The sequence below is a fragment of the Chaetura pelagica genome, unplaced genomic scaffold, assembly GCF_000747805.2.
Source record: "Chaetura pelagica isolate M959 unplaced genomic scaffold, ChaPel_1.0 scaffold193, whole genome shotgun sequence".
Taxonomy (NCBI): domain Eukaryota; kingdom Metazoa; phylum Chordata; class Aves; order Apodiformes; family Apodidae; genus Chaetura; species Chaetura pelagica.
The window spans coordinates 240,765-253,837 of NW_009952562.1; the positions used below are offsets into that span (position 1 = coordinate 240,765).

The following is a 13,073-nucleotide window of genomic DNA, read 5'->3' on the forward strand; positions in this document are numbered from 1 at the left end:
TCAAAAGGCATATTATGTTTTGGAAATTGCAGCTTATAGCATTTTCTAATTGCTTTCAAAGCCATTGAGTTATGGGAGCATATTAAGCAACCAGCACTTAAAAGCTGGTGATCTCTTACATAAAAATATTAGCCCAAGTGGTTTTCTGTGTATGCTTTTCAGCACATCCAGTTTTATGGCTGATGTTAGACCCTGTGGTAAACAAACATGCTAATGGAGCTGTTGGAAGCCCCTTTAGAAAGGGATTAGAGTATGGTATATGCTGAGGTGACATTCAGCTGTGATTAAATGCTGTCATAAAGCCTGCATCTGTGTTGTTATTTTCAAGAGGAAATTCAGAAGGGAACATGGACTACAACTCTGCTTTTGGTTTATCTTTTGATCTCTTTCCATCTCAACATGTGTCTCCAGTGTTTCTAGATGGAGCATTTGGGTTTTTAACTAGGGCTCATTTAAGGAATTTGCTGCCAGTGACAAGATAGGAAACAGAACATACCCAGGGATTGTACCAGCATGAGTTTTTCCCACACCAGCTCTCCCTTCCCTCTCACTCCTGCCTTCTCCTGACACCTTCACTGGCCTGTGGGGTCCAAAGCTGGTCTTGGACAAAGACAGAAGTTCTGGTGAGGTGCACATTTATCATCACCTTTTCTTTCCTCTGTTCTCCTTCATCCTTTCTCTGCTCTGTGCTTTTTGTTCTTGGACACACTGGGTTTTTGTAAAGGTGTTTGTCACCCAATCATTCTCACTGATCAGACCTTGCCAGCTTTCCTGGTCTTTGCAGAGTGGATGGAAATGGGTTGATGGTGCGAAATAGCAAACCCAAGACATGATCTTGTGCTCTGGAGTGAGCTCTGTTCCAGCAGATTTCACTGAGGTAAGCAGGTAGGTGTGTGGGGATGGGGAGAGTCAGCACACACAGCTCCCTGTTCTGGCATTGCCAGGGGATCTTGGGTCTCTCCTCAGCGAGTTGCATTTTCCTTTCTGTGCAGCAGTTTTGCAGATCTTGTCAATATTCCTGTTAAAGATAACAGAAGCATTTCTGCCAGTAAAATCTCAGATACACACAAGGAAGTTGTGATCATTGTGCATTGTGTGATCTGAAAAAGTCTTTGTCTGAAAGCTTGTCCTTTTCACTTCTCTTCCTTTCTTTTAAAGCAATAGATCAGATCAAAGATCACTCTCTTGTTCTTGTCCTCAAAACCTGTCCCACTCATCCTCAGACCTACCACTTTTCAGCCCTGCTACATCTGGGGTATAAAAGATGAGTGCTTCTAGATGCACCCAGACCTGCAGGGAGCAGAGTCCTTGATTTAGTTAAATGTTATCAGATCTGTGTGAATGCTCAAACATTAACCATTGCAGCACTGAATGCTTTAGATGCTAGTCCTGGAGTTTGCCATTTCCTATGAATTTTTTGGCATCCCTATGAGCAATTACTGCCCTTCTAGTTTAGTTGGGGTTAAAAGCCTTTTCAACCAGGATTGCAGACAAGACAAAGAGGTTTGCTTGAAGTTCCTTCTTTGCAGAGCCTATGCAGTAGGTGCTGCAAGGCTGGCCCTTAACACTGAGCTGTTTGCTTTTTTCTTGGGAGTGGAGCTGGGGAAGCTGAAGCAGGAAGCTTGGTTTGGGTCTTTTTGCTCTGCAAATGAAAAGAAAATTCAGAAAGAGAATCAGACAAAATATGATCTTTTGGACAGAAATGAATGATTTCATACATTTTCTCAGCATGTGTAAGGTCCTCTCTTTGTTTACAGACTGGAGAGAAAGTTCTCTGCAAGAATCCAAAAATAAAGGAGTCTCCCAGCCTCCTCCCTAGGGCAGTTGCTCAGTGTTTCTGTGTGCAGGATTCTTGATGCAGAAGCCTGAAATCATGTAGGCTGCTTCTCTGATCCCCTTTTGAAGGTCTGGCCCTTGGGGGCTAGGGACAGAGGAGAGGGGATCTTTAAGGTTTCAGGCTCTCCTGACAGGTCTCACTGCCTGCTCTGTGTTCTCTTTGTTTTCAGGTGAACAATCAGAATAATGTTCAACATAAACCTGTTGGAGAACCTGAAGGTTTACATCAGCAGTCGACCTCCCCTGGTGGTCTTTATGATCAGTGTGAGTGCTATGGCAATAGCTTTTCTGACACTGGGCTATTTCTTCAAAATCAAGGAGATCAAGTCACCAGAAATGACAGAGGTAGGTACTAAAAGTTCCTGAGCTAAATAAACAGTGGGAACACTAATTTGAAAAGCATGTCCAAAGCAAACAAGCTTGGTTGTTGTTTTTTCTTTCCCAAGAACCCTCTCATGGGAGTGTGCAGTCTGATGGAATATTGTCTGCATTTATATTTGCCTCCTATTCAGTGAGGAAAGAGGGTATTGGTGTGAGTGTTGGAATAGTCTGTTTTTAGTTGGAGGATGAGGCCAAATCATCTGACCTGGGTCTTCCCTACTATGGCAAGGAACCTTATCCAGTAGTACTGTTCTGTAATGAGGGAACCCTTGGGAGAAACCTCTCATCCTCTGAGTGTGGGGAGAACATACCAAGTCAGTGTTTTCCCTGAGGAGGTTACAGGAGGATGTTCTGGATGGACCAAGTCAATGTGTGGGGAGTGTACCAAGTCAGTGTTTTCCCTGAGGAGGTTGCAGGAGGATGTTCTGGATGGACCAAGTCAATGTGTCCCTTGTGTGGGTCACAGGAGGACATTAAAGGTGGTGGGGATTGAACCCATCTGAGTGTGGACAGCTTGCCCATTGTTCAGACAGCTGTGGTGGTATTTGTCCTTGCTTTGTGAGCTGACTTCAGTGCAATGTCCCAGAACTGCAGGTGGGATTGTGGGTGTCAAGGTCTGCATGGCTCTAGGGAAGTGGCAGCCAGGGGTTAAGTTGTTAACCTGGTTGAAAGTTTCACCTTTGTTTTCAGGACTGGAACACCTTCCTCCTGCGGTTCAATGATTTGGACTTCTGTATATCTGAGAATGAAACCTTAAAGCATCTCATCAATGACACCACGACTCCAGAAAGTACCGTGACTAGTGGACAGGCAAGATCTTCCACCCAGTCTCCACAGACTCTGGAGGACTCTGGTCCAATAAACATCTCTGTCACCATCACCTTGACACTGGACCCGCTCCGGCCGTTTGGCGGATATTCCCGCAATGTCACACATTTAAGTTCCACAATTTTTGGACACCAAATTGGACTCTCAGGTATGCAAGACTTGACCTTTATAAATGTGAGTGATAAGTATATAATCAAATAAAAACTTGCCAGCATATTATTGGTGAGATAAATCTTCTGCTTAGAACATACATGTGTTTCCAGGTTTGTCTGAGTATGTTCCTATATGGAGCCCTTCACTTGTTTGCTGGAAAACTTCTCCTTGCATCAGAATGAGCCTGCAGGTTTACCAAGATCAGACTTTGCAGTTTTAAATAATTAACCTAATGGCAATGCAAGGAAATTTTTAGGCCAACAAAATTCCAAACAAAAGCTTCTACAGTGACTGTCTTCAGTGCTATCTTGATACATCTTCACATCCTTAACTCACATTTTGAAGGCATTAATGGAGATACATCAGAGATCAAGTAGCATGTTGTCTAAAACAAAGTTTATCTAAAATGCACACTATTAATAAGCTTCAGTATAACAAACAGCAACCAATTTGATGGTTACAATTTCTGTGGTGTGAAGAGACTTTTCTGTCATATGGCTATCTTGCCAGTAACTTTTAACAGGAGATTGTAGAGAATTAGTAGTAGAAATGGATAATAAAACCTCACTGAATTTTAGCTTTTAGCCAGGGTTGTATTTTGGAATAATGCCTGAAGGTGTCTTGAACCCCAGAGGCATTTGCCATAGTTTTGAATCTGTATTACTGGATATTATGTTGTTATTTTGTTACTGCTTTAAGAGCTCTCAAATGCAAGTTCCATTTCCAGTAGCCTGGATTTATTTTCAGCATTAATATATTTGCACTACTTAACCTGCAGTTCAATATCTGCTGGCACCTTTTTGTCTCCACCAGTATCTGCAATTTGAAAAGTAAGTGTCAGAAAAAGCAAGTGTGGAACAAAGTCTCTGGGAGGAAGAAAGGCTGCAGATCTGTGATTGTACTTTCTAATAAAGTTCTCTGGCCTTGCATGAATTCATGTACAAATAGGGAGTTTCTGATTTCTGGAAGGAGCCTTATGACCCCCCACTTTTGGGGGCAGGAGAGATGAGATAGATCAGCAGCTGGGCTTTTTGTAGCTTGATTTGGTTTGGTTTTATAACTTTCTTTTTGCTCTCTTTGTTGATAGTGAAGATCCTGGATGAGTTCAAAGGTACAGGTTCAGGGGGTGGCTGCTGCTGCCTTAGCAATTTGTGTGTTGTCCTTATCCTAGAGATTGTTGCTCAGATACTTTTGTGAACAAGAGCCAGCTTTCTTTCTCTCTTTCTCAAAGGCAGAGAATCCCATGAGGAGATAAATATTACATTCACCCTGCCAGCTGCCTGGAACTCAGATGACTGCGTTTTGCACGGCCACTGCGAGCAGGTCGTGTTCACAACCTGCATGACAGTGACAGCAGCCAGCAATGTGTTCCCTGTCACAGTGTAAGTGCACCTTAAACACTCCTTCATGGGCTGGTTACTGGGTGTTTAATTCCTCAGCTGGTTCTCTGAGGTGGTCACTTGCCCCTGAACCTGACTTGCCTGTGCAAGTTGTGTACCTGCCCTCCTTCCTCCACAGTAAAAACCTTTCTTTTAGCAGCACTAGGTTTTTCTGTGGGTATTTTGAACTATAGCCCCTACCTGCCTTGCCACATGCTACCTGTGATTTAAACTTCATGAGGAAGAAAAGAATCCACAAATATTTAAGAGAGATATCCTGTATTTTAGTTTGAATCCCTTGTGTGAGAGCTGAGGCCTGACACTAAGGTGCTTCTCCTCTTCCTGTGGAGAGATCAGTGTAACCTGAATGCTGCTTTGCTCCCATTCCCCAGCAGGGACAGACCTTTCATCACAACAGATTCCTTTTATCTTCCCTGGAGTCCCTGACACTATTCAGGAGTTCACCCTGAAGAACCACCAGATAGATGGGAAGGAATGCCACCACCGTGGCAGTGGGAAGCCTTATGAAAACCAGTGTTTTTCTAATTAAGCTGTGGGATGTTGTTACTGGAAAAACATACAGCTGCATTCTGATTTTGTGTGGGAATCCTGTGGGGGTTTGTGGGCACCCTTTTGGTTAGGCTTTTGGTTCTGCTGGTGTTTTGGAAGGTCCAGAATAAATCCATGGTTTATGGTGCTGTTGAGAAGACTGGGCTTGACTTGGTTCTAAAAGTTATTCTTACTGAACCTGGAAAATGCCAACTGGGGTGCTAATTATTTCTGCTTCTCCACAGCCAGCCACCTCATTGTGTCCCTGAAACATACAGCAATGCTACAGTCTGGTACAAGATCTTCACCACAGCCAGGGACTCTAACACCAAATATGCACAAGATTATAACCCTTTCTGGTGTTACAAAGGAGCAATAGGAAAAGTGTACCATGCTTTAAACCCCAAGCTAACTGTTATAGTTCCAGATGTAAGTGTCATGGTGTTTCTGTATGTTATGGTGAATAAATGCTTGACTTTTGTTTAACTGAATATGGGCTTGTTTGTGCCCTAAAATAGTCCCATTCAGTGCTGGTTTGTTCTGTGCTGTGATAGAGCTGGGCCTGCTTTACCCCTGAGGGGCATGATGGCTTTCATATAATCTCCATGTGCCTCAGAACTTTTAATTACTAACATTTATATTTTGAAATCATTGGACAAAAGACAGGACATGGGAAGGGATCCCTAGTGCAGGTTTTTAACACAAGGAACATTTGGGCTCTTTGTGCCATGATTAGAAATCACTTTCATTACTGTGCCAGCTGCGCAAAGGGGTAAAAGTTGATTCATGAGGTTAATTTCTATGGTGATCTGATAATTATTGCTTTAATATGAAGTGCCAACTCTTGGTGCATTGTCAGTAAATGCTTTTCATTCTCTGTGCAGGACGATCGCTCTCTAATAAACCTGCATCTCATGCACACCAGTTACTTCCTTTTTGTGATGGTGATTACCATGTTCTGCTATGCAGTTATTAAAGGCAGACCAAGCAAACTGAGACAAAGCAATACAGAATTCTGCTCTGAAAAGGTGAGTCTGTAGTAACAAAACATTGATAAGAAAACACAGAAAACCTCCTTTTTTTACAAAGTGCAGGCTGGTTTTTCTTCCCTCTGGAGATTAAGATGTAATGCCCTTTCAAAGAGACATGGGTGTTTCATTGTGAGCAGTGCAGATGGGTGCCACAAACCCCACATATGTGTTTGGTAGATCCTGAGAGTTAGATTTCTCTCCTACAGAAGTGGATTCCTGCAGTTCAGTAAGTGCTGTAATGAAGCTCCTCTGGTACTATGTGCACCATTTTGTGTGAAGCATTGGATAGATAACATTGAGTAGTTTTATTTATCTTTTATCACAACAGAATGAAAACTGAATAAAACATGCTGTGTAATTCTAATGGTTGTTAATCAGACTTAAATTAAAACAATGACAAAGCTGTTGAAACAGTCATTATTCAGTACTGCACTGGAGACCTGCACTTTGCTTGAAGGATGAAATATGAATATATTGAATTGTGAAATAGGAAGCTAATGTTGACATTCTTTGATCTTAAAGGTATTTTGTAATAGAAGCTGTTGTGAGTTTTTAATTTGTTGGTTTGTTTTTTAATTGGTGATACCAAGTACAGAACACCTTCAGACTTCCTTTGATTTCCTTTCCAAGTGAGACTTTTCAAGGTTCTTTGAAAAAGCAAGGACAGATATGGCAGCTGCATGGAGATAAGTAATATCACAGTTATGGGATTAAGAATTTGACTTTTAATTAAATGTTTTCTTTGTCTTTTGTTTAGGTTGCTTTGTCAGAAGCATAATCCATCCTCTCCTTTTTCTGAGAATGACTGAGAAACGTAATCATTGCCTGCTGAACCCAGAACGGGTCTTAACACTCTGTGAATACATTATCTTGCAATGTTGGTTTATTCCAACCAAAGACATTTCAAGTGCCTGTAATTGATTTGTACATATTTATAAAGGTATATTCCAGATAGGGCAGAGGGTGCAGCCGGGCTGTGGCACGGCCTGACTCCTTCATCTTTACCTGTGGAGCTGGCAGAATGTTTGTGTAGATATCTGTAGTGATATGGCTGCTTATAGGCAGAGCAAGATATTTTTGTCTAGCTGCATCTGGGCAGGTTAAGATGCCTTTGCAAATGTCTCAAAACAAACCAACAGAACTTTGTTTTTTGCCCAATGGTATGTACAGTGTGTTTGAACAGTCTGCACCTTTGATATAAATACTGCATTTCCAGAGCCACCAATCTACTACATGAATTAAATGTGTGTTTGTGTGGCCTAATACTTTCTTCCATTTGCTTCTTGCTTGCAAGAAAAGATATCAACGTTTTAGATATTATTTTTTTTTTAAGAAATACATATTCACATTTTAATATTGCTGTATTTAGGGCAAACTTGTGCTTTTATTAATAGGAAAAAAATTAAGAAGTGAAGTTCCATTTAAAGACGTTTCTTATTAAAAAGTAATAAGTTTGGGGTTTTTTTTTAATTTATTTTTTTTATTTGGCTTGCTGAATGCCAGAAAATCAGTCAGCACGGAGACCATCTGGGAAGCTTTCCACTTGGCCTTCCATCCACAGCCCTCAAACCAGGACTGTGAGTCTCTGCTGCAGAGCAGCTTTCTGTCAACTTTGGTGTTTTTTTTTCTAGCAAGTGAAACTTAATAAAAAGATGTATTGTATGAACAGTCTGTTGGGGCTCTGCACAGCCTTGGGCAGGTGCAAATTATGAAAGGAGAAGAAATCCCATAGTCTGTTACAGAGATTCACTCTGGGACTCTCCATCCATCTCTGAAGGGCTGCTGGAAATGACTCTTGGATTAGCTTTGCCCCATTTCCATGGAATGCTCTGCTCAGGGGAGCATGACAAGAAGAGAACTAGGGCTGCTGTGATTAAGGTCAAAGAAGCCACACAGTAAAACACACACTGTTCTCTGTGTCCATTCTTAAATCAGAGGTTGGATTCTGTGCATTTCTCTCTCTCCAGTTCTGGCTTCTGTTTCTTTCTGGCTTTTTGCTGTGGAGGGTCCTGCACTATCAGGAGTCAGGCTTTGCCTGCAGACATCTCCACCACTTCTTTTAAAATCTCACTGATTGCCTTAATTGACCTTTCATCTTGTCTTTCAGCTTTCTTGCTGGGTAGCACACCTGCACATCTCCATATGTACACATTTGCTTTTTCCCCTTCTCCTTTCACTCTAAACTGCACAAAAGAAGAAACTCAAGTCAACATCTCAGAGTCTCAGTTTTGCTGGCATAAGATTCCTCATTTATTGCCCATGGACAGTGTTGAATGGTACCTGTTGGTCTGTATGTACACGACTTCAGTAAGTTCATGAGTCTTTGAAGCAAAACAGTCTCCCTTTTCTTCAGAACATGTTTCCTTTATAGAATTTCAGTTACTTAAGGGGTATTAACTAACATGTTTTTCTCCAGGGAAGTTAAGGCAAAGCTTTAGAGATGGCCTAGTTTGAAGTCTAGGGATAAAGTTAAGCTTCCAGTTTTCTCCTGATGCTGCTTTGGGCTCACAGAGCTTCACTTAAATGAATCAGTGAAGTCAAAACAGCTAGAGGCTTCTCATGGAAACTGCCTGAGCTGTGCCTGCTTCTTCCCAGCCCCTGCCCTGCACTGACACCCACTGCCAGTTGCCTATGAGGGTGGCCTGAACCTGGGGACCAGAGGCAGGAATAGGAAGCAGACTGGATTGGTGTTGCAAATTCTGGAAACAGCTAGAGAACACCCAACATAACCCAGCTCCTTTAAAAAAGCAGAGCTGAGTCCTTTCTGTTTCAGCTCACAAAAAACCCAAACTGGAATTTGGTCTGCTGGGGAAAAGGTTTTTTATATATATATATTTGGTAATTAGAGGAGCCTTCTCTGCAGTTTATCACCCACTTTATTGAAGTACCCACAAATATCAGGATTGCAGCCCACAAACACAAAAGGCAGAATGTGAGAGCTGTATGTTTTGGCCTTAGTTGGTCCCTGAGCAGCCCTGTGCTGCAGCAGAGAGGCAAGGCTGTCCAGGTTGAAGTGCTGGAATACTGAGGAATATTGGATTGTTCCAAGGTGTGATGTACAACAGTTAAATGCAGCCAAACAGAAGAGCAAAAACGTAATATTAAAGTTCAGATCATATTGATCTTTCCTTTTTTGTTTGCTTTTTCTTTTTAACTATGACTTGAATCAGTTTTGATTCTATTTGTACGTGTTTTCTTGTTCTTAGAAAGCTGCCATTTTCTTTTGCATTTTTCTTTGGCATCGCATAGAAATCTGAGCCTTAGTTTTCAACCCTCTGCAGGTGATTGTGGGGTTAAGATGGCTTTTTTGTTTTGTTCTTACATTTCACTTGTCTTGTTGCATGATGGTTAATAGCTGATTTGGAAATGACATTTTTCTCCTAGATTAATTTTGTGTTTGTAAGATGTGCATATTGCTTTGCAGAATAAAAATGATGAGTTTATTCTGTTGTTGTTATTTCTACTGCCCACTTGCTGTGGAGGTTTCAGAAATGGCCTGTGTTCTGGGGACCAGCAGAGGTAATTAGTAGTGAAAGTGTTTAGTAGATTGGAATTTCAAACCCTTTGTGTACCTATGGTGCAGTGAGCACCTTATGTCAACGTTTTTTGTGTTTGTGGTGCCTGTCACAAGAAATGCAGAATTCTGTGACCTAGACCTGCCTCTCCTGTTGCTGTTCCTGGATGATGATCGTGGCTTCCACGGCCTCCTCACCACAAGTGACTGACTTAGCTGATCCAAGAGCAGATACTGAGGGTTTGAGGGTTCCTGCAGGTGGCTGAAAATGGCTGGATAGGGATGGATGTTGAAATCAAGATAATGTGGCTTGTTAAATTCTAGCTCCAGTTACTGGGCAGCTGGAACAGGTTGCACCTGCCTGAGAGAGTTGGAAAAACAGACTTTGTGTTGCTCTTGGAAGCTTGTTAGAAGCTAGGCAGGGTGTGCTTGACAAGTAGGAGGCAGCCAGCCTGTCTTCCTGCCCTGAAAAACAGAGTTCAAAGGATACAAATGGTCCCTATTCAAATCTCATGGCAAATGGGAGCACTGTTTAAAAGCAACTCTGTGATAACTGGTTTGTAACTTTTACTCAGGAGATGGACTCTGAGAATTCATAGGGAAAAAAGTTATTTTAATAGAATAGCTTTTATCCATCTCCTTGGTGCAGCTCTGGGAAACCTGGCTAGTTCTGCAATGTCTGAAATGGTCTCAACTTTGAGTCTCTCACTACTTTAATGAACAAAGAAATTGTCTTTGGCCTGTAGTGAATCCTGTCCCTCAGCCAGCACAGAGGAAGAGAAGGGCAGTCAGACACGTATTCACTTGTTTTCTGTTAAACAAACTCTTTCATAACTTGAGCAGCTACTCTTTGACAAGTGCACAGCTTTGTTCAAGGGGGTTTACAGAAGTGCAGCTTCCTTGAAGAAAATCCTGTTTTCATAGCTCTTGCTGCATGGACTTAACACTTGACTAAACTTACAGGAAGGTCTGTGGTCAGTTCCCACTGGCAAAAATGTACTTGGCAAATCAATATGTGAGTTAATTTTGTTCTAAAGTAAAGGTGAGCAACTGCTTTCATTTCATACCATTGCCTTAAGTCAGGTTCTTCCACGGCCCCCTCCTGGCTCTTGATAGTATAAGCAGCTAAAAGTAGGTGTAAGCAGGTAGTTCAATGGGAGGGGGGGAAAAAGCGGTTTTGCTGGAAGGACATTCCCAGGTGCTGGAAGGGTGGGGTGAGCAGAAGGGATTCATTTGGTAACACTGTAATCAGGCTGTTTACTCATATCAACGATGTTTGTTACCAAGCTAAAATAAGGGCAGTGAAAAATTATGTAAAGCTTGCTCATCTGGAAAAAAATGCACGTGCTGTGTTTGCAATCAGATTACATCTAACGTTAGGCTGCTGCAGATTGGGGTGAGAAGTACCATCTGCCGCCAGCGATGGCGTTTCTTTAATCGGGTGCTTTGGTATTACATGAAAGTATTGCTGAAAATGGGGAACAGCATCTGTCTGCTTGCAGCAGCACCTTTCTGCAAGCAAATTCCTTTAGCCCTCTTTTTAAAATAGTTTCAAAATGTTGTTCTCAAAAAGGTGAGCAACTGCTTTCATTTCATACCATTGCCTTAAGTCAGGTTCTTCCACGGCCCCCTCCTGGCTCTTGATAGTATAAGCAGCTAAAAGTAGGTGGTGTAAGCAGGTAGTTCAATGGGAGGGGGGGAAAAAGCGGTTTTGCTGGAAGGACATTCCCAGGTGCTGGAAGGGTGGGGTGAGCAGAAGGGATTCATTTGGTAACACTGTAATCAGGCTGTTTACTCATATCAACGATGTTTGTTACCAAGCTAAAATAAGGGCAGTGAAAAATTATGTAAAGCTTGCTCATCTGGAAAAAAATGCACGTGCTGTGTTTGCAATCAGATTACATCTAACGTTAGGCTGCTGCAGATTGGGGTGAGAAGTACCATCTGCCGCCAGCGATGGCGTTTCTTTAATCGGGTGCTTTGGTATTACATGAAAGTATTGCTGAAAATGGGGAACAGCATCTGTCTGCTTGCAGCAGCACCTTTCTGCAAGCAAATTCCTTTAGCCCTCTTTTTAAAATAGTTTCAAAATGTTGTTCTCAAAAAGTTTGAATGGGTGAGCTTGCTGGCAGCTGCTGAGATTGGGGTTGTAAAGTCTGCTGTTCCCTCCAGCTCTAATCAGAATTTTGCTAGTGATGGACAGCCTGGCAGAGCAAGAAGATAAAGCTGTCTCTAAAGGCAGAAACCCATGTATGTGGTAAATTCTCATGACTGGTTTGTCTGTGCAAACCAGGTCACTCAGTGAGTTTAAAACTTTGGATTTCTGAGCCCCACAAATACCCTCCTCAGAGATGCCCAGGAAGCTGCACACACAAAGGTTCCTTTGTGGCATCCACTTTTGTCTGTTAGCTTGTGCCAGCTTTTCTGAGGTAGTCTGGGGACTGACCTTGAGGTGTTTGTTAACCCTGCGTCGAAAACAACTCAGCTAAATAAACAGCAGCTGTGCTGAGGAGGTGCAAGCTGGCTGGGTTTGGATCTTCCTTCAGCATTGCTGCCAAGCAGCATCCCTGGTGCCCCACACCGGCTCTCAGGAGACCTGGGTTCCTTGCTCTGCCTCTCTTGGGCTGCTTGCTTTGTCCTTGTGGGGCTCAGTTTCTCCTTTATCAAGGGCTTTTGCAACTCGGCTAAGTGCTGTGACCTTTACTGATAGCAGTAACTTGGCTGGAAAATGGGTCTGAATGAGTGTCCTGCTGCAGAGCTGCCTGCCAGAACCTGCCTTCCCTGTTTACCTTTTGAAAAGTAGATTTTCAATATGCTGAAATAACGATTGAGGGCCTAAGCACGGATTTCCAAGTGTAGATGTCCCTGTGCTGTGCTGTTAGCTCCTTGCACCGTGATTCCCGCACCTCCAGGAAACAGACAACAATGTCAGATTTCATACGTAGCTACAAAACACCAACTCCAGCAGGGTAACTGACTGAAAACTGTGAGTAAACCCAGTGTGTCCTTGCACCACTTTCACCCAAGAACCCTGTATGAACAGAATCGTCACCTTCTAGCGGGTAAGAAACGTGGGTTTGTGGTTTGCAGACAGGGCTGTGGCCCCCTGAGCCCCCCACAGCTCAGCCCCGGGCAGGCTGTTCACCCAGGGGTTTAATTAATTCCCCCCCGTCCTTCCCTTTGGCCGCAGCGTTTGCCGGGAAGGGCTGATCCCGCTCAGCTGCGGGGGTCCCAGGTATGGGGTCCCAGGTGCTGGGTCCCAGGTGAGGGGGGTCCCAGGTGCGGGGGTCCCGGGTGCGGGGGGTCCCGGGTGCGGGGGTCCTAGGTGCGGGGTCCCAGGTGCAGGGGGTCCCAGGTGCGGGGGTCCTAGGTGCGGGGGGCCCGGCTGCCGGGGTGCCCGGG

General features: G+C 43.3%; 1 protein-coding gene across 1 annotated transcript; it reads left to right on the forward strand.

Annotated features, from left to right (window-relative positions):
* The first annotated feature begins 2,003 nt into the window (after positions 1-2,003).
* On the forward strand, positions 2,004-7,530 carry TMEM248 (transmembrane protein 248). Its single transcript, XM_009993291.1, has 6 exons — positions 2,004-2,181; positions 2,908-3,193; positions 4,430-4,580; positions 5,372-5,555; positions 6,011-6,154; positions 6,915-7,530. Exons 1-6 carry the CDS (start codon positions 2,023-2,025, stop codon positions 6,933-6,935), a joined length of 945 nt encoding a protein of 314 aa, XP_009991593.1. The 5' UTR covers positions 2,004-2,022; the 3' UTR covers positions 6,936-7,530.
* The last annotated feature ends 5,543 nt before the right edge of the window (positions 7,531-13,073 follow it).

What these genes read in the sequence shown, in the direction of transcription:
- TMEM248 (XM_009993291.1), top strand. Translation starts at nt 2,023, where the DNA reads ATGTTCAACATAAACCTGTTGGAGAACCTGAAGGTTTACATCAGCAGT. An exon ending in ACACCAAATTGGACTCTCAG is followed by an intron (nt 3,194 to 4,429) that starts GTATGCAAGACT and finishes TCTTTCTCAAAG; the next exon opens with GCAGAGAATCCCATGAGGAG. An exon ending in TAACTGTTATAGTTCCAGAT is followed by an intron (nt 5,556 to 6,010) that starts GTAAGTGTCATG and finishes TTCTCTGTGCAG; the next exon opens with GACGATCGCTCTCTAATAAA.